The sequence below is a fragment of the Lissotriton vulgaris genome, chromosome 10, assembly GCF_964263255.1.
Source record: "Lissotriton vulgaris chromosome 10, aLisVul1.2, whole genome shotgun sequence".
Taxonomy (NCBI): Eukaryota; Metazoa; Chordata; class Amphibia; order Caudata; family Salamandridae; genus Lissotriton; species Lissotriton vulgaris.
The window spans coordinates 425,757,853-425,778,281 of NC_141698.1; the positions used below are offsets into that span (position 1 = coordinate 425,757,853).

Consider the following 20,429-nt stretch of genomic DNA (forward strand, 5'->3'; position numbering starts at 1 on the left):
TTCTGCATGGAGAGCAGGTCCTTTCTCCTGCTGAATCTGTGGGGCGCACACTGCGCCATCTCCATGATCTGCGAGTACCATGTCTGCCTCGCCCACTGCGGCGCTACCAGTATCAGGGTCATGGTGCTCTCCCTGCACTTGCTCAGTACTCTGTGTATCAGTGGTATCAAATTTCCCGGACCAATCTATCCATAGGGCATTCCCAAGGGACCCTTCTTCGTGTTGTCTGGATGCGAAGTTTCGGCATTTCGCATTCTGGCGTGTTGCATACAGGTCCACTGATGGTGTTCCCAACCTGTTGAACAGCCTCCTTGTCTCCTGAGCATTGAGCTCCTACTCGTGGGATGCCGAAGTCTGTCTGCTCAGCCAGTCTGCCTGAATGTTCTCCTTCCCTGGTAGGTGTATGGCTAGCAGGTCTATCTGGAGAGGGATGGCCCACCTCCATATCTCCTGCGCCAGCGTCGAAAGCGTTGTGGACTGTGTTCCACCCTGTTTGTTGATGTAGAACATCGCCGTGGTGTTGTCTGTCTGTAGCAACACCCTCTGCCTGTACAGTCTTGTCTGGAAGGCTTTCAGTGCAAGGAAGATTGTCTTCGGTTCTAGGTAATTGATGTGCTTTGTCGCATCTGCTGGCGTCCAAAGACCCCTCACCTTGAGTTCCTCCATTTGAGCGCCCCATCCCTTCAGGGGTGCGTCCGTGGTGATGTCACTGTCGGAGTTGGGAGTGTAAGAGGCTGCCCCCTTGTTAAGTTCTCCAGGGTCCACCATGCCATCTCCTTCTGCACTGCGTGCGTCACCACCACAAGATCCTCCCAACTGCCCGAAGCCTGTGACCATTGTTCCTGCAGCCATTCTTGCATGGGTCTCATGTGGAGCCGCACATTCGGCACTAGGTGGATGCATGATGCCATCATCCCCATGATCTTGCTCGCAGTCCTCACTGTCAGAGCTTGCCCCTTCCGGTATAGGCGAGTTTCCTTGACTAGTGCCCTTGCTCTCTTCTCGCTGGGGAACACTTTGCCCTGTAAGGTGTTGATCTCTGCCCCCAGGAAGATCCTCACTTGCTCCGGCTCCATTGATGATTTCTTCCAATGGACGGAGAACCCCAAGTTTATGAGTGTGTTCGTCACTGTATGTGCGTGCTGCTTGCACTTCTGGTGCGAGTTTGCTTTCACCAGCCAGTCGTCGAGGTAAGGGTATATGTGTATCCCCTGTCTTCGTAAGTGCGCTGCGACTGCCGCGAGGCACTTCGTGAATACCCTTGGTGCTGATTTCAGTCCGAAGGCCAGCGTTGTGAACTGGTAGTGGCCTCCTCCGATTGCGAACCTGAGCATATGCTTGTGCTTCTTGTTCATCGGTATGTGTAAGTAGGCGTCCTTGAGGTCTATCGTGACCATGAAGTCTCCGACCTGCAACTGCGGCAGGACCTCCTGCAATGAGGTCATTTTTAACTTTTGTGTTCTTATGAATTTGTTGAGGAACCCTCAGGTCTAGGATGGGTCTCATTTTGTCGTCGACCTTTGGTACTAGGAAGTACGTTGAGTATATTCCCTTGTTCCTTTCCCTGAAGGGAACTCTTTCTATGGCCTTTTTTTGTAGAAGTTCTTGCACTTCTTCCTGAAGCCTCGCCAGCTGTTCCTTTGCTGGTGGCTTCCCCCTTGGTTTTCTGTTTGTTGGTTCTCTCCAACTCCAAGCAGTATCCGAATTGAATGATGTTTAGGATCCATTTGTTTGATGTTATTTCTCTCCATTCCTGGAGATAGAACTTTAATCTTCCTCCCACTGGTGTCATGTGGTCGTAGGTCATTAGATTGTCCCGACCCTATCGTACGTGGTGCCCCCTGGGATCTTTTCTGTGGTCGGGCACCCGGGGGAGTGTGAAGTCACTTCGAGGTGGGCTGCTGCCCCCCTCTTCTATTCTGGCCACGTCCATTTCTCCCTCGAAAGGACTGACCCCTTGGTTGGTATTGCCAGGACTGCTTCTGGTGACCTTGCTGAGCCTGCGAGTCTGCCTGGTGCGTCTGCTGGAAGGCCTGGTGCGATGTACCTGGCTGGTTTCCACCTCTCCCGCCGGGCCTCCGTGCCGGGGTGCCTCTTCTGTTGCCTCTGAACTGCAATGCCCCCATGGATCTTGCAGTCTCGTTATCTTTTTTTGAGTTGGCATAGTTTGTCGTCAACCGTTGCTCCAAAAAGTGTTTCGCCGTTGAACGGTGTGTTCAGGATACTGTGTTGTACCTCGGGTTTGAACCCTGGGATCCTGAGCCAGGCGTGTCTCCTTTCCGTGACACCCATCATCATTAGCCTGCTGGCGGTGTCTGCTCCGTCCAGGGCCGTCTTAAGGCAAGAATTTGCCGCGTTCTTCCCTTCTTCGATCAATTTTTCGGCCTTCTGCCTGGCATCTTGGGGTAGGTCCTTCACCAAGTGCCCCAGCCCCTCCATGATCTGGTACATGTGCCTGTTTAACAGGGTGTTGGAATTAGCCATGCGCCAGTGGGTCGCGGCATTTCGCTCGATCCTTCTCCCCACCAGATCCATCCTCTTGCTCTCCTTATCCGGCGGTGGGCCTGAGGTAGTAGATACGCTCGCCCTCTTCCTAGCTGTGGCCGTGATAATGGAGTCAGCGGAGACCTCGCCTCGAATGTAGGCCGGGTCCTTAGAGGAGTGTTTGTATTTTTTCTCTGTTCTGGGAGTCACCGCCTTGCATGTTGCGGGCTCTTTGAACGCTTCCTTTCCCTGCGCCAAGACGCTCTCGAGCATTGGGAGGAGCTGGCTTCTTGTTTGTGTTGGGAGCAATGTCTCTAGCAGGAAGTCTGCTTTCTGCTTTTCTTCGTCGAGCTTTAACTTGAATGCAGTCGCGGCAGATTGTATCGCCGAGTTGTATGCCCCGATGTCCGGCGGCGAGGGTCTCGAGGGGTATGAGTCGACCGCCTCCTCCGGGCTCTCGGTGTCGACATCTAGGTAATCCTCCTCACGTGGGTCAGAGGTGACCGACTCGGCGGCCACTCTACTGCCCTCTTCGTCCTCGTAGCTGTAATCCTCGTAGGGATTTTCTTCAGCTTCCCGGTCGTCGACCATCTCGTCGCTAGGCACATGGTCGTCGACATGTTCCTCTTTCTCCTCGGCCAGATCTAGCACGGCGTGCTTGGTCTTGTGTGGAATCGTGAAGGCACTCATCTCGGCGGCGACCTCCTTTCTCCGCTGCAAGAGGCATGCCATCTCGGCCTCCAGCCGACGTCTTTTCCTTTCCACCTCGGCCGCGTTTTCGGCTTCGGAACGTTCGGCTCCTCTCTTCGGCGCCTGGTTCGGCGTCGAGATTTTCGGCTTGGACGTCGAACTGGCTTTCGGGTCCTTGGGCGCTGCCGAGGCTTTAGGGTCTTTCTCCCTCAACGTCGATCGGTCCCTTTCGGCGACGATCTTCGACGCTTTCTGCTGGTCAACAGCCTTCAGCGCCAGGGACTCCTTCTCCGAGGATACGCTGGGCCTGCTCGTGGTCGCGGACGGCAGATGTCGCTGCATCGGCGCCTTCGGGCTCTTGGCCTCGTGCTTTCGAGACTCAGAGTCTCTCGTGTTCTTGTGGGACGTCGAGTCTCCTACCTTATCAGGTGTCTTCTTGTAATCGGTCTCTACGACCGTGTAGCCGTCGTCTTCGGCGGCAGCGTTGTCCTTCTCCTCTGAGGACATCCCCAGCTCGTACAGCGATGGCGTCGGGGATTTTCCTCCGAGGGCGGCGTGTGCTACCCTCTGTCTCTTCCTCACACGGAGGGTCTTCTGGGCGAAGACGGCGCAGGCGTTGCAGTCCTCGCTTCTGTGTTCTACCGGTAGGCAGAGGTTGCAAACCGGGTGCTGGTCCTTCTGTGCGTACTTGTGTCTGCAGTTCGGGCAGAACTTGAACTGCGTGTTGTCCATCCTCGTGCGTTCAGGCCTCCCTGAGCGCGTGGACGTCGACGATCGTCGAAGTTCGAGGTTTTCACCTTCTTTCCTCTTCATCAATGTTTTGTTAAGTCTTCTTTAGTCTTCTTCTTCCGATATCTCCTCCAACTTCCTCTTTTCAGTACTTTCTCCAAAAATGTCTGGAGCCCAACGGGAACGATCCAGACCCGACCGCGGAAAAAAGAATCTGAAGATGGCGCCCAAGAGTGGGAGCTTCCGCAGGAAGCATGCCGACGTCACCGGAAATGCACCCGAGGAGGTGTGACGCCGACGCCCACAAGGGCTACAAAAAAACAAAAAAAAAACAAAGAAAAGACTACGAATCCGGACCCAACCACAAGACCGCGGAATATGCACATCATAGTGAATCCAGAAAGATTCACGCTGCAAAACTACTGAAACTTTGGTATTCTTCATCCTGTATATGCAGCATTCGTAGTTCAATTGAGGACTTTAGTATATACAATTAAAATCACCCACAATAATAATGGGAAATTTTTAGCTGCTCAGTCCCAGCAAGAATTTAGCAAAGACTAGAAAAACCCGATCTGTATTTTCAAGATTTCTTATCTCCACTATTGCTCATCTGTCAGCAGAGTATGCCTTAAAGTTTAGAATTTAAAAGTTAAATATTACAGAGATCCCTCTATTCCCCGAATAATATGCAGCACTAGTTAGATCATAGATTCTTGGCATAGTATAGCCTTTGCAGCACTTTAATACATTAGAAATTGTAGCCTCCAATTTAGTAAGGCGTTTCCCCTGTAAGGCTTCAGAACATACTTTGGCTTTTTTCTTCCCTTTTTAATGTCATATATATTCCAGGACAGAATTTTAACCATTTCCCTTAAGTTGAATTTTTCATTAACTTTTGCTGCTCCTATTTTCTTCTTTGTAGCCCAATATTGCCCCTCTCTTCCTCCTTCACCCACCAACCCTCCTCTCTTGGTCTCCTACACCACCATGGTTCAGTATTAACAGAGTGTAAAGTCTCAGCCACGTTTGGATGTCAAACCTGACATGTTGGCAATGCTTGTGAGTGGGTATCTCCCCTCTACTCCCCATGTATAAGACCCCTCAGAAAAAGAGGAGAAGACTGGAAAGCTGGGAAAGTAAATTGCTAATGTTTCAAGTTCAAGACAGCTGGAGTTTAAGAGAACTAATATCCATCGTCCAAGGATTGGCGTGCCCTTTTGGGATCAGAAAAGATAAAGCCTGGTCAGTTAATCTTTAGGAATGCTATGCCTATGAGAATACTGGAATAGAAACCGCTTTGGATCCTGGTATGAGAACCCTCATTTATCTAACCCTGGAGGCAGTTTCCCAGGCTCAGTCTTTAAAGATAGGAACAGAGTAGCATTCTTGAATGCTAAATCTCCAACATTCTTTGGCAGTCTTTAAAGACTTTGTCCTTCATGTGCAAGTCTTGAAAAAAGGCAATAACTGTTCTAGGCTTACCATTTTTTATGGACACTCAGCACACACGGCGTCAATTCTTCTAAAGTGAAGCCAGTGCATTCAGCCAGATGACTGGGCCATGGGTGAGCTGCAGAAAATAGGAGGATCACCAACTGTGTTAAGTAAGACATCGAAAGAGGACAAAGACTATCACTGGTCTAACAGCTTTCATATTATCAATTCATAGGAAGCATCACGATAAGATGAAAGACAATACATTTCTTCAGTTCACAATATCATCCTATCCATGGATAAAGAATACAAAGATATTTAGCAGAAAAAGAAAGCCATCACATTTCTGGATACTGTCATCCAAATAGGTTAAAGTCCTAATGTAAAAGGATACTTGCTGAGATCCTCCAATGAGTATATACTATGGCAAAGTAAGGTATAGTGTGGAGAGTCCAATGGCTGCCCAAAGGCTTACAGAGGTAAAAGTAGATAATACCTTACTCTCTATTTGTGGTAGGATGGGCGAGCAGTAAGGCTTTATCAGAGGGTAGTGTTAAGAATTTATTGCACACACTCAGGCAAGAAATGTCACACTCAAAGATCAAAGACTGAACTCAAACCAATTGTTTGTATAAAAAAAGTCTTCAGTTGTATTTTGTTTGTAGAACCAAGCAGGACTTGGTACAGGTAAGTCAAATTGTATTTTCAAAACAGGCTCGATCAGATTATGCAAGCTGAATAAGATTGACTGTCACAGGTTAGTGAAAATATTTAAAGACAGTTGATACTTGTAATTACTTTGTGATTACTTTTTAGATTACCTTTTCTACCTCAGTGTGACATGCCTAGATATCACACAGGGACATTTCCTAGACAAAGGTAAGTAAAACACTTGCATTAAAACACAGTTCCTTAGGTTTCTATACAAATACAACTCAACACTTGAAACTTTTTCAAAGGAAAACAGTCAATGAAATCATATGGAGGAAAATGTGGTTATCGGTTTGCAGGTAAGCAATTGGTCTAGAGGGTTGTGATTCTGGGGTTAGAACGATTAACTCCAAGAGCGCCCTCAATGCCACTAGGGCAGCTGAGTGCACAGTACTGAGTCCCCAAGGGTTGAGGGAGTAAAGCTCCTAGGGTTATGTTCTGGGCAAAGGGGGATCAGAGTCAGCACACAAGTTGAACTAAATGGCGGCCAGGTGCTGTGTGCTGAGTTGCCATTGGGCATCCTGTTTTCAATAGGAGAACTCTGGTCGGAATAAACACTGCAGGTTTGGGCAAGGAGACTTACTGGAGACAGCCACCAGTTGGAGAAGTAAGTTGGGTTGCCTGGACATCGTCAGTTGGGGCACCCAAGGCTGTTGGGCGTAGGGTGCAGTTGAGTCTTTAGGCATTAGGTTCCCTTACCAGCTACAGTCGCTGCAGGGGAGTGGGAAAGAGACCCTCCAGAATGAGGCTGCGGGCGTTGTCTGGAGGCAGGCCAGGAATCAGCAGATCCCAGGTCAGGCGTTGGGCTACTAGGGCTATGGGCATCAGGTGCAGACTTGCGGATTTGGCCAGTGCCAGGGTCTAGTTCTTGTGCACGTCTGGTGCGCATGTGAAAAGTCTTTGCAGGGAACGCATGGCAGGTCCTCCAGGTTCTGGGAGGCTTCTGGATGCAGGGCGCACCAGGTTTCCGCTGGAGCAGGTCGAGTTTGTGACAACCCATTAGGGTAGGGCCAAGTCAGTTGGTGTCTTCTTCCTCCAGCACATCTCTCCTATCTTGGTTTCCCCACTGAATCTCTTTCCCAAAGTGGGGGTTAGAACTAATGGGGGACAGTTGCTGAGAGTAGCAAATGGCTGTCCGCTCACAAAGGCACGGGGAGGAGGCTTGGCACCTCTGACTAGATGTGCTTTGTTTCAGGACCCCTAGAGATGGAGGCTCTCGGCCCAGGGGTCCAGAAGCATGTCTGGGTGTGGCAGCTAGGGGGCAGTCACTCAGCCAGGAAACAAGAGTTATCGTTTTTCAGGGGGCATCTTTAAGATGCCCTCTGCGTGCATTTGGCATTAAATACAGCACTGACATCAATGAGGGTTTAAATTAGCTGAGACGTTTAACACCAAACTTCCCAGAATTCTGTAAAGCCATTATGGGGCTGAGGTGTTCGTAATGACAAACTCCCAGACCATATACTCTATGGCTTTACTGCACTTACAATGTCTAAGAATGGAGTTGGACACTGTAGAGGTAAAGTGCTAATGCAACTGTACCCTCACCAGTGCTATAGTGCACCCAGCTAGAGGGGTGTTTTACCTATACCATAGGAAGTGTGTTGTAGGCATCACACACAGGTATGTGTGCCATGTTGACTTCCCTTTTCTCTGCACCAAAACATACAGACTGCAATGGCAGTGTGTGGTACAATATGTGCTGCAGACCTTAGAGGCCTTCCCTGGTCACAGTGCCCTTGGTACCTTTTACAGGGTACTTACTTGGGCCAGAGAAGTGCGAATTGGTGGTACAAGTTGCAGTTTTAGGGAAAGAACACAGGCCCTGGGTATTAGATTGGCAGGAACCCAGGGCACGCTTAGTCAAGGAGCATCAAACATCAGGCAAAAAGTGGGGGGCAACCATGCAAAAAGGGCACTTTCCTACAATGCCTCCAAATTGCAAACTGAATTCAGTATTAACAAATCCCATATGTGAAGGTAGGGTGTAGTGAAGGGGCAGCGCTAGAAAGGGAGAACTAATAGTAATCTAAAATTGCACAGGGAGATACATTTTTAATGTTATTAAGTTGTTCTCACTGGCAGGATTAAAATGCAGTGAGATGAACAGTATAGATGTAAAACTGTTCGTTGAATTCGGTCCTAACTTAGTTTCCCCTTTCTAGCGCTACACCTACACTACACCCTACCTTCACATATGGGATTTAGCATCCCGGGTACACTAGAGATCATTTAAAAAACATCCCTGAGCTCCTCCCTCACAGTGAGGGAGTTGTAGCCCCCAGCAGGACTAGGATTTCCTGCTGGGAGGAGGAACCCATATGATGAAGCATGTCACCTACGGGTGAGTGAGGGTTCTAGTGCTTAAGGGATAATTCGCCCTTACTGGTTATATTTGTTTCACAATTCTGTTGAGAGAACACACACATTCATCACACACTTCTCACGTGTTGATTTCGAGACCAGAGGTAGTATAGTGTTATGACATGGATCTGTGCCATGTTGACTGTTTAGTTCTGCCCCAAGACACTCAGCCTGCAAAGGCAGTGTGTGAGAGTCAGGGTACAGGGCCTCTAAGGGTGGCACAATAAGTGCTGCAGCCCTTAGGGGCCTTCTCTGGTCCGAGTGCATTTTGCACAAAATCCCCACACTGGCATAAGTGTGGGTTTAATGTGCTGAGAAGTTTGATTTCGAACTTCCCAGATTTCAGTAAAGCCATTATGGTGCTGTACAATTCCTAATGACAAACTCCCAGACTATACAACCCTTATGGCTGTACTTGCACCCGGCCGCCCTAGTGCCGCTGTAACAAAGCCAACTACATTCTACTGTATTCAATTGTATCATCCATGAAAAGTACTATTTTACTTCTGTGCACCAAGTCCTGCTTGGTCCTAAAAATAAAATACAACTAAGAAATATTTTTACACAAAACAATTGGTCGGAGTTCAGCCTTTGAGTGTGTGAAATCATTTCTTGCCTACGCTTGTACAATGATTCTTAACAATACACTCTGATATTGCCTTACTGCTCATCCACACTACCCACAAATAGAGAGTAAGGTATCTACTTTTACCTCGAAGTCTTTGGGGAGGCACTGGACTCTGAACACTATACTTTACTTTGGTATAGTATGTACAGACTCAGCTTCCTACACAAGTTGGCTGTTGTCGGAGTCTGATCCGAAGCGGTTGTGAAGTGAATGCCTGTTCTGAGGCAATGGCAGAATTATGCCCAAATCATAAACCGGCTGTATCAATTGAGGTAAAATTGGAGCAGGGCAGAACTGCAGCCAAGGTTGTGCCGGGTTCTATATTGGATCAGAAAATGTAATATGTTCTTCCTCTTGTGTTGGGCCCGGTGTTGACGTAGGAGGAACCGATGTATGTTTTGTTTCTGGTGTTAGGACAAGCATCTGGTGTAGAGCTTGGCCAGGTTGAGTGGCATGGACAGTCCGAGAGAGATCGGCAGGAAGTAGTCTGACTGGAGACCTCCACAGATATCTGGGCCCGAAGGCACACCAGACTAAACCAGAAGGGTGTCCAAGATACAACATGGTCACCATAAAGGCTTTCATCTGTTGAGGCATCTTCCCGGAAATTGGACTTAAAGAACGAAGTTGAGGGAACCAGTTTTCGAGTAGGAGTCCATGACCAGGGTGGCACCTTAGCATCCATGCTGCTTCTCGCAATGATAGTCGAAGAATGAGAGAGTCCCATTTAAGTTCTTATGCTTCTTTTTTGACTTTGACTTAGCCAAAGATCTCGAGTGGAAAGACCTATTGTGGGAACGACCGCGGAATGGGACCATGCTCTTGACTTTGATTGGGAAATGTTTTTTTGGGTTTCTGGTGATGTTCCACTAGGTATTTTGGCTTGACACTGCAGAATCTCCTTCAGATTCATTCTCGACCAGTCTTTGCAAGCATTGGAGGCGTTAGAGGGTGAGAGACAAAAGGGACATGCCTTGTGAGGGTCTTTAACAGAGGTTTGCGACAATCCTTACTAGTCTTAAGCCCTGCAGTTTTAAGAGGAGGCCTATCCCTGGCACATTGCAAAACGTGAAGTTTTTTTTGGGACAAATGAGGGAACAAGCTCCGTATCTGAAAGCGTCAGAATAAAGGAACAGCCTATAGTGTGCAGGGGTAGTGATTATATGTGGCTCCAGTGTCCCTTCCAGGGAAGGACTAAGCATAGCCACATGACACCACTTACTGGTGAGCAAGGGGATTGCTAATAAACTCTCCGCATCCAGTCAGGTGTCCGGATGTGCTCACAAGATGACAAAAAATGCAGTTTATAGTTACCATCATAAGTCATAAATCACTAAATACTACATTCATAATCATTTCTTCAACATTAAGTGTAATGCAACATTTAATGTCATCTAGAATGTTTACATTTTTAATAGCATCTGTCACATCAAAGGTGAGGTCATAAGCGTTGTATTTGATGTACAAGCTACATTTTCTTGGCTGTTGTGCAAGTTAGTATAGTATGCATGTTATGAAAAGGAATAGTAAACTGATGTGATACCACCTGGAGAGGTAAAAACTGATTCATAACAGATACTATCTATCTCTGACAGCAATCTGAGAATCTCGCTGGCACAAAGGCTTACTACTACTTCATAATCTGCAAATTATGATATGCTGTGGAATATACTATTTGATAGAACTTGTGTTGATTTAGTACTGCTCACATATGTGTACAACCACTTAGTTACTGTTTTTCAACTGAAAAAATAAAGTTAAAAAAAATGATGCTATGCGGGAGAATGGATTGTGAATGTGCCAACACTGATGGTTATTGGCGCACTGTGCAGTTCTAGCAAAAATGATGTGACAAAGAATTGATTGCATTGCACCTTACCTTGCCTGTGCAATATCTTCGCAAGCAGTAGAGCAGCAGTCGCAAGCTGTGCAGGCGAGTAAACAGAGAGCTCGGTATAGAGCAGAGAAAGCTCGCATATATAACTGCAAAGGTGTAAAGTTTTTCTCTCTAGAGATGCAATGTTTGACAGGACATCCTTGTAGTCCACCAAGGTAGGAGTCTAAAAATAAACATGTGAACGTTAGTAATTGATACGTTAGTTGGAGGGATGATTCAAAAAATATCCCAGAACACAAATATTGAACCTCCGCCACCCTGTCAATTCAGTCATCTTAATATTTTAGGAAAAGGAAGAGCAAATTGATAAATCTGTACCCCGCAATAAGCCAGCGGAAAATAAACTTACACGTATCTTGCCCTCCAGAGCAGAAATTATTTCTCCCATCATTCGTACCAGGTCCTCATACTTGTAGGTATTATCTGTCAACCACACAGCTTCTCTGATAGTAAGAATCTCTTTGCTGATGAAGCTGCAATGAAGAGGTACATGGTTGAAGCGCATTCTAGTAACTTAAAATTATTAGTCAACCAGTACCCTCCCTGTCACATGCTTAGACAACCTTGCCTCTTCACGGAAGAGCAAAAAAATCCTGCTATGCAGTACTGCTTTCATTCTTTTTACCAGGTATATGGATGAAATCTCGTAAGAGCTCAGCAAGGATCCCATGTCAAACCATTGCAGCTTCTGCAGACTGACAGAAAATGGTCACTGCATTAGATTAATTTAACTATCAGTTTGGGAACATAAGGAGTAGTTTCTGTCCTGTAACTCCAGTTCTGTAGTAGGGGTATCTCTGTTATAGTCAATCTAGTGAATAGTCCCGCCCATGTGCGTGGACCCCGGCAATCAAAAATAATCTCTCAAGTTGTCAAATCATGCAGAAACTGCAAAGACACTTAAGAGAGAATTTAAAGACAAATAATGCAGCCTATATCCAAAGCCTACACTGTCCAGTACTTCAACTAGAAATTCCACCAAACAACACCATACACAACACAGCCTGCCCAGTTTCTACCATTGAGAAACTTGCCTCTACCAGTAAAAGACTCTGGAATGATAGAGAGGAAGGCATGGACAGACAAGCCCCATAGGCTGCCATTATGTGGCTTAAATAGGATACTGTGCCTTTAAGAGAACTTTCTCCCAGTATCCCAGAATGCACAGCAGGTCCCTTTTACTTCAGTTCTTTTTGAAGGCGTAGCACGCCAGACCTGTAGCATTCCTTACATGAATCATTATCTCCACCGGGGAGGAGAGCGGGCGCTTATGACTAAAACAGAGATACCCCTACTACAGAACTGAAGTTACAGGACAGAAACTAATCCTTCTGTAGTAGGGGATCTCTGTGTATAGTCATATTCTAGTGAATAGAATGACAAGCCCATCCCCACACCAAAGCGGCGGTGGAGAAAAGAAATTAACACCACTATTGTGCGAACAAATTCCGCAGCGAAGCCTGCCCAACCTGAGCATCTGCCCTGGCATCAGTGTCCAGACAGTAATGCTTAGCAAAGGTATGAACCGACTTCCAAGTGGCCACCTTGCAGATCTCTGCAATCGGAACATTACGAAGTAAAGCTGTTGTGGCAGCTTTTCCCCTGGTGGAATGAGCCTTAGGTTTACCCCCTAAGGTCTTATTAGCTTTTTGGTAACACAACTGTATGCAGGACACAATCCACCTAGAGATGGACTGCTTAGAGGTAGCAAGACCTGTCCTGACCGATCCATAATTGACAAATAATTGGTCTGACCTACGAATATCTTGGTTTTATCCAGATAAAACTTCAACACCCTCCTAACATCCAGGGAATGTAGAGACCTTTCCACTGGAGATGAAGGATTCTGATAGAACGTAGGCAACGTTATGGTCTGGTTGACATGAAAATCAGAAATAACCTTGGGAAGAAATTTAGGGTGAGTACGCATAACCTTAGCAGCATGAAATACAGTATAAGGTTCTTGGCAACACAACACCTGAATTTCACTCACCCTGCAGGCCGATGTAATGGCCACGAGGAACGCCGCCTTCCAGGACAGGTGCTGCAACAAAGCCTTATGAATAGGTTCAAAAGGCTCCTTCATCAATCTGGACAGCACCACATTCAATTCCCATGAAGGCGAAGGAAGCCTGACAGGAGGGAACACTTTCTTCAAGCTTTCCAAAAAATCTTTGATCACAGGGATCTGGAAGAAGGAAGTCTGTGAAGGGCATTTCCTGTAGGCAGTCAATGCAGCAATATGAACCTTAATGGAATGAACATTAAGGCCAGACTGCGCCAAATGTAGAAGGTAGGGAAGGATGACGTCTTCCTTGCACGTAGTCGGGTCATAGTTCTGGCACCAGATACAGAACCTCTTCCACTTGTAAGCATAGGAAGTCCGAGTGGAAGGTCTCTTAGACTCCTTCAGTATGTCCATGCAATCTTCGGACAGATTCAGATGGCCATATTGCACTATCTCAGGAGCCATGCCGCCAAACTCAAAGACCAGAGGTTGGGGTGCAACATCTGCCCACCGAACTTCATGAGAAGGTCCAGTCTGCACAGCAGCCGTATGTGAGGAAGGAGAGACCAGTGAAGAAAGTCCATGAACCACCACTGTCTGGGCCATTCCGGGGCAATGAAAATCATCCGAGCCCTGGACCGGGCCAGCTTGATGAGCACCGCCGGAATCGGGGGAATGGGTGGAAAAGCGTACAGAAAGCTGTTCGACCAGTTGATCCACAACGCACTCCCCAGCGTCCCCTGCTGGTAGTACCTGGAGGCGAAGTCTCGGCATTTGCTGTTTTCGGCGGTGGCGAACAGACCTACGTCTGGAGTCCCCCACCATGCGAAGATGTCTCTTAGTACTTCGTCGTTTATGACCCATTCGTGGTTTTCCTGAATCAGTATGCTCAGTGAGTCCGCCTGAACATTCTGTACACCTGGCAGATGGGTGGCCGTTATCGTCAGTCCTCTAGCCAGAAGCCAGTGCCAGATCGTCTGCGCCTCCTGCGACAAGAGTGCGTGATCTCGAGCCTCCCTGCTTGTTGAGGTAATACATCGTGGTCGTATTGTCGGCCTGTACAAGCAGAGAGTTGGTCTGGAAGGACGGATGAAAGGCCTTCAGTGCCAAGTGAACAGCTCTGAGTTCCAGGAAATTGATGTGATACGTGGCCTTCATCGGGGACCACGTTCCTTGAATCTGTAGGTTTCCGGAGTGAGCTCCCCAGCAGTGGAGAGACGCACCGTCACGATAGTCTGCGTGGGAATGTCCTTGTGGAAGGGAACCCCTCTGAGGAGATTCTACGCTGAACACCCCCACTTCAGAGACTGAAGAGCATGCAGAGACAGTCTTATCTTGTCGTTCCAAGATCCTTTCCTCTGATCCCACTGGTCTTCCAAGCACTCCTGCATCGGGCTCATGTGCAGCCGTGCGTGTGGCTTCAGGAAGATACAAGAGGCCATCGATCCCAGTAGAGAAGACACCGTCCTCACTGTTGTAGATGGAGTGGTCATAAGAGCCTGAGCCTTCCGAAGGAGTGATAATCGTCGCTCTTCCGAAGGAGACACGCTTGCTGACAGCGTATTGATGGAGGCTCCCAAGTACTGTATGCATTGGACCGGAGTCGGGACAGACTTGGACATGTTGATGTGCAACCCCAGCTTGTTCAGGAGAACACACGTCTTCTGGAAGTGTGCTCGAGCTTCCGAGAAGGAGGATGCCTTGATCAACCAATCGTCTAGGTACGGGTAGACAAACACCTTGTTCTTCCTCAGATGTGCTGCTACCACCGCCATGCACTTTGAGAACGTTCTCGGCGCAGACTTTAGTCCGAATGGGAGTACTATGTATTGATAATGATTGGCGCCGACTTGGAACCGCAGGAACTTCCTGTGTTTGTGTGCAATGGGCACATCGAAGTACGCATCCTGTAGGTCTATAGCACATAGCCAGTCGCCCTGTTAGAACTGAGGATAAATGTGATGCAACAACAGCATGCGAAACTTTTCCCTGCAAATCCATCTGTTTGCCTGTCGCAAGTCCAGAATGGGCCTGAACTCGTTCTTGTCCTTCTTGCGAACCAGGAAGAACCGGGAGTACAGACCTCTTCCTCCCCGAGACAGAGGTACGTCTTCTATCGCCCTTTTCCTTAACAGGATATCTGCCTCCGCCTGAAGCTCGCGCAGCTGAAACTGCGAGCTGACCGGTGGAATTGCTGGAGGCGGGCTGGTGAACCCAAGACTATCCATTGCAAACAATATTCAGCACCCACTTGTCCGGAGTAATTTTTCTCCACTCTGCCAGAAAAAAAAGTGAATGCTTCCCCCTACCGGAGTGGGTAACAGATCCGGGGGAAGTAAGTGCTCAGGGCCTAGACCCGGCCAGGCCTTTGGTCGCTGGTGCCGACTGTTGGCCTCCTCTGCCCTTTAGGCGTTTCTGGAACGGCTTACGGAACTGTTGATGTTGCTGCGACTGCCCCGAAGCTTGCCAACGTCCTCTGCCCCGCCCACCGAACCGGGCGGTACGATTTCTTCGCTTCTTTGGGCTTCTCTAGACCCACAGCCGTGAGTGTTTCGGCCTCCGCCTTCATGCGGGCCATTTCGTCCGCATGTTTCCCAAATAGGGTTTCGCCAGAGAATGGAAGGTTGGCTACCCTTTGCTGTGCGTCTGGTTTCAGGGACGTAAGGCGGAGCCAGGCGTGACGTCGCTGGTTAATCCTATGGCAAAAGCCATGTGCCGCTAAGAGGGATGAATCTGCCGCAGCGCTGATAATTTGATTCGCTACCAGCATCCCTTCGTTTAGCACTTCCTGGAAGTCTTCCCGCTTCTCGCGAGGCAAGTGCTCCGCAAACTGCTGGAGAGAGTCCCAGAGGGCGCAGTAGTAGCGCCCCAACAAAGCCGTGGCACTCGCAGCCTTCATAGAGGTCACCGATGTTCCGCATACTTTCCTTCCAGCTGAATCCATCCATCTAGACTCTTTGTCAGGGGGGGCCGTGGATGACTGGGTGGTGGCATGTTGTTTGCGGGCCGCCGTCACAATCACAGAATCCAGAGGAGGTTCCACCCTTAGAAAAGCCAGGTCCAAATCGGGAGCCCGGTACTTTTTCTGCAATCTCGATGGGGCCGCCTTAGTCACCGCAGGGGTGAAGGTCCATGGCCGGTTCCTCCAGGCCCGGCACCAGAGGTAGTAGTGGACGAGACAGGTGTTTCGGGTGCAGGGTCTCGAAAATGACTGATGTCTCAGGCGTGGGCACCGTCAAGGATATGCCCAATTTGGCAGCGCATCTCAAAAGGACATCATGGAACGCCACCAGGTCATCAACCGGCGACACCCTCGTGTCCGGCGATTCCGACAAAGTCGGAGAGTAGTCTCTGCTCCCTGAGGACCTCGTGCGAGACCTGTGAGTCCTATGGCGGTGTCTCGACCGCGTGGACGACCTGTGGCGCGATCGGTCCTTCCTCCTGGAGCGAGAGCGTGATCTCCCGGCACGTGGACGCTCCACTGGTTTCCGTGGGGGCGTCTTCCGCGGCTCCTCCTAGGGCCTTGGTCTAGGAGTCCCCTTAGGTGGTGTAGGAAGAGGGGGTAGTGACGCCGACCTTGGCGGAGGGACAGGGGGTATCTCCGACCGAGGGGCAGGCCCATGCGGTGGAAGCTGTGGTCGTGGTCGTCCTGGTGGAAGCGGAGGGTTGGTCGGAGGGTCCTTTTTAGGTACAGGAGGAGGGGGCAACTTAGGCCGAGGTGGTGTATATACCACCGAGTACACCGAGCCCGGTGACTTCTTCGGGGAAGGGGACTGCGACCCAGCCCCTTCAGCAGGCAATCGCTTTCTCCAGCGCCCTCCACTAGATCCAGCCTGACTTCTGGTGCCAGAACTTCTCCTGCGCCGTTTAGGAGAGTCGGATCGACTCTTAGACGCCGATCTCTTCCTTCGCGACGCTGAGCGTCGCTTTTCCAGCGCCGAACGTCGCCTCTGCGACTCTGGCGTCGAACGTCGCCTCCGCGACGTCGACCTCTTCTTCCTCGACGCCGCCTCCGCGACGTCGACCGTTCCATTCTCGACGACGAGCGTTGACTTCTTCGAGGTCCTTGACGTCGAGGATCCCCTTGACGCCGATCGTCGCCTCGACGGCGACCGGCGGTGTCGCCTCGACGGCAAGCGCCGAGGCCTGTCGCTCCTCCTTCGACGTTGATAATCCGACGCTGACGTCTACGACAAAGAGGCAATCGACGGTGGTCTCGACGGTGGCCTCTCCAGGCCCTTAGACGTCGAATCCTCACACTGTCTCGACCCGGAGCCCCGGGGAACACACCGTCGTCATCCCTCTTAACGTCGGAGACCGGGACAGTTTGCTTGTCTTCCTGCCTGTGGGGAGCCCCCCAGAGGCCTCAGCAGAGGCAGAGGGAGGGAGGGAGGGAGCCTTCCCGGTCTGCCCAGACCCACCTGCAGCCATCTGTCCTCCAGGCCTTGAAGCCTAATCTTCAGCCTTTCCCTCAGAGTTCTTGCAGAAAGGTTCTTGCAGATGTCACACTCTTCAAGGACATATGCTTCAGGAAGGCAGATGATGCAGACCTCGTGTGGATCAGTCTTGGCCTTCTTACTCCCACAGATAAAGCATTTGTCGAAGAGAGCAGGCATTTTAGAGCCCTAAAACACCTGAACAAACACACAGGAGTGAAGGGAACACACCAACACAAAAACTGAAACACTTAAATCACAAAGAGCACAAAAAATCCAATAAACCCTTGAAAAAAGGGAGAGCTCAATGCCAGGGTCTTGTTAGCAGGAGCCGGAAAAAAGGACTGAAAGTAAAAGGGACCTGCTGTGCATTCTGGGATACTGGGAGAAAGTTCTGGAAAGTTCTCTTAAAGGCACAGTATCCTTTTTAAGCCACATAATGGCAGCCTGTGGGGCTTGTCTGTCCATGCCTTCCTCTCTATCATTCCAGAGTCTTTTACTGGTAGAGGCAAGTTTCTCTATGGTAGAAACTGGGCAGGCTGTGTTGTGTGTGGTGTTGTTTGGTGGAATTTCTAGTTGAAGTACTGGACAGTGTATCCTGTGGATATAGGCTGCATTATTTGTCTTTAAATTCTCTCTTAAGTGTCTTTGCAGTTTCTGCATGATTCGACAACTTAAGAGATTATTTTTGATTGCCGGGGTCCACGCACATGGGCGGGACTATTCACTAGATTATGACTATACACAGAGATCCCCTACTACAGAAAAAGACTTTCCCCAGTACTGGTCCTTAAACTACACTCCATGGTATTTTTGCAGAATGTCTGTACCTCACTCTTAGATGAAGATGTTGCACAGATTTGAAAAGTTGTATATTCTTAGATCACATCAATGCCAAGATTCTAATGTTGGATACATCAATTGAAACTTGACAGACCTTGACTGAGAAAACCCTTAAGCAAGAGTTAAAAAATAAAATTTAAAAAAAAGTAACCTTAAATCTCCCCAAAAAATTGTCCTCCGGGATTCCTTTAGAAAAAGTGTTGTCACAAGTTTGGCTTGGAGGAGGACTGCAGTGATTACCTTGGTGCATCCAGGCTAACTACATCATGCATGCACCAAGCAAGCAGATGCAGGGTTGGTTGACACTTTAGAGGCCATCTCAGGCTTGTGCCCATCCCCTTCTAATCGGATGGAAAGATAAGCACTTCTCATATAGTCCCTCCTGCACAAAGCATAAGCAACAGACATTTGATAATAGGTGATGTACAACTGGTGGTAAGCCGAAATTGCATGACCGCATGCACAGCAGCATATACTTCAAATGGAACATTGGCACTGTGTCACCTTCAACCTCAAGGAAGGACTTTCCCCTAATACACTTAACTTTCCTTGCAGAATGCACTAGGTAGATAATCAGGCATTCTCTAGAATCAGCACAGAACACAGCTTCCCCCTATGGCATACTCTATGAAAATTCTATAGTTAGTACTCGAAAAGCTGTCTCCCATTGATAACCAGTCCGTAGTGAAAGCAGGTGATTTCCAGGAAACATCCATCATGCTCATTACAGACCATACTCTACCCCAGGGGTGACTTCTGGAATGTTTAGGGATATCAGATGGCCACCTGGCAACTGGAGCCAATTACTACTAGCGATTGTAACTTACTTTGTCCAAAAGACTTGGGAAAAGCCTACTTTGGCATGTTCCCTACCAACAGAAGGGGAATACCAGTGTATGAAATTGTTTTTTTTGTTTTATTTGCCAAATAACATTGATCAGATGTACAATTCACCAATGTTTTGAATTTTATGACAGAATATTTAAATCATAACTGTACATTTTTTAATACATTTTGTATTGACGTCTACTTTGGACACTCTTTTTAGCTTATTGTTTGGGCCTTACTGCCTGCTTATTTTCTATATCTGTTTGAATGATATTAAATGAGATTGAGGGATGTGAAATTGTGTGTTTAGAAAACCAAGGATAAACTCTTTGTTCTACTTTGGTATTCTGTCAGCCAAGAGATAAAGACTGAGGATAATGTTAATTATGAAATCCTTCAGCCATGTGCATTTCAGTCACATACTTTAGACTTATTCCAAGTCATGAAGTACCTGCCAGAGAGCTACCCGCATAACAACCTAGAATATTTGGTTTGGTGAGATTTGGAGGTGGAGGCGAAAGCTCCCCACTAGAAAGGTAAGTAAGCCACTGTACCCATAGGGCCACTCCATTTCATAAGCTCTCTTCGTGATGTAGACCTCTCCTCACAATAACCATGGAAAAAGTGTAATCCTCCGGTGACAGTAAGTGATCAAGCCGAAAGCCATAGCTCTAAACCCTTTGGTCTGTAAATGTATGCCTCCTGGTATAAGTGGATCTCTGCCCTGTACTGTGTGAAGCAAATTAAACAGACAAGCAACAAAAGGGTTTAAATAACTGCCCCCCCCCCCCCCCCCAAAAAAAACCCTCTTGTTCACCTCCTACCACCCCTTCTCCTCTTCTGCCATCTAGATACATCACTCACCGTGTACAGATGACCATGCAAGCAATTCCCACCAGCTGAAGTTTGGCTCGAGGCACTGAGCGAAGTTTTAAGTATCGGTCCACACAGCCCACCGTCATGTGAAGGCAAAGGCTGGAGAAATCCTTCATGGTAGCCACTTCCACCAGCCAATCAATAAGAATATACCTGAAGAGAAAAACCATGTTCTAGCTCAGAATGCAGCTTGTTAAGTTCACCAACATCCCAGCTCACAGCATCATATTTTTTATGGTTTAAATCTTTTTTATTAGCATTTTGTAAACAAAGGCTAACAGTATGATACGCATAACTTCTCCAGTGCTGATCCGATGAACCAACAAAGAAATGCAAGTATATGAGGGAGCCAGACTTGCCGGGTCAAGTGGCCAAAAAAGTAAACTTATTCTACCCTCCAAGCCCATCTCCCGCCCCTCATCCACCAACCAAGAAACTTGTACAAAACAGGTTTATTTCACCTCCTTAAGCGAGGTATTGAATATGCTACTTACCAGT

General features: G+C 48.3%; 1 protein-coding gene across 1 annotated transcript in view; it reads right to left on the reverse strand.

The window, feature by feature from the left end:
- Positions 1 to 20,429, reverse strand: part of CCNF (cyclin F) — a 136,668-nt gene that overhangs the window by 66,020 nt on the left and 50,219 nt on the right. The window contains exons 10-13 of the mRNA XM_086941284.1: positions 19,920 to 20,084; positions 11,290 to 11,413; positions 10,923 to 11,103; positions 5,389 to 5,476 (exon numbers count right to left, since the gene is read on the reverse strand). Coding sequence (XP_086797410.1) covers positions 5,389 to 5,476; positions 10,923 to 11,103; positions 11,290 to 11,413; positions 19,920 to 20,084 — 558 coding nt within the window. The remainder of the gene's footprint in view (positions 1 to 5,388; positions 5,477 to 10,922; positions 11,104 to 11,289; positions 11,414 to 19,919; positions 20,085 to 20,429) is intronic.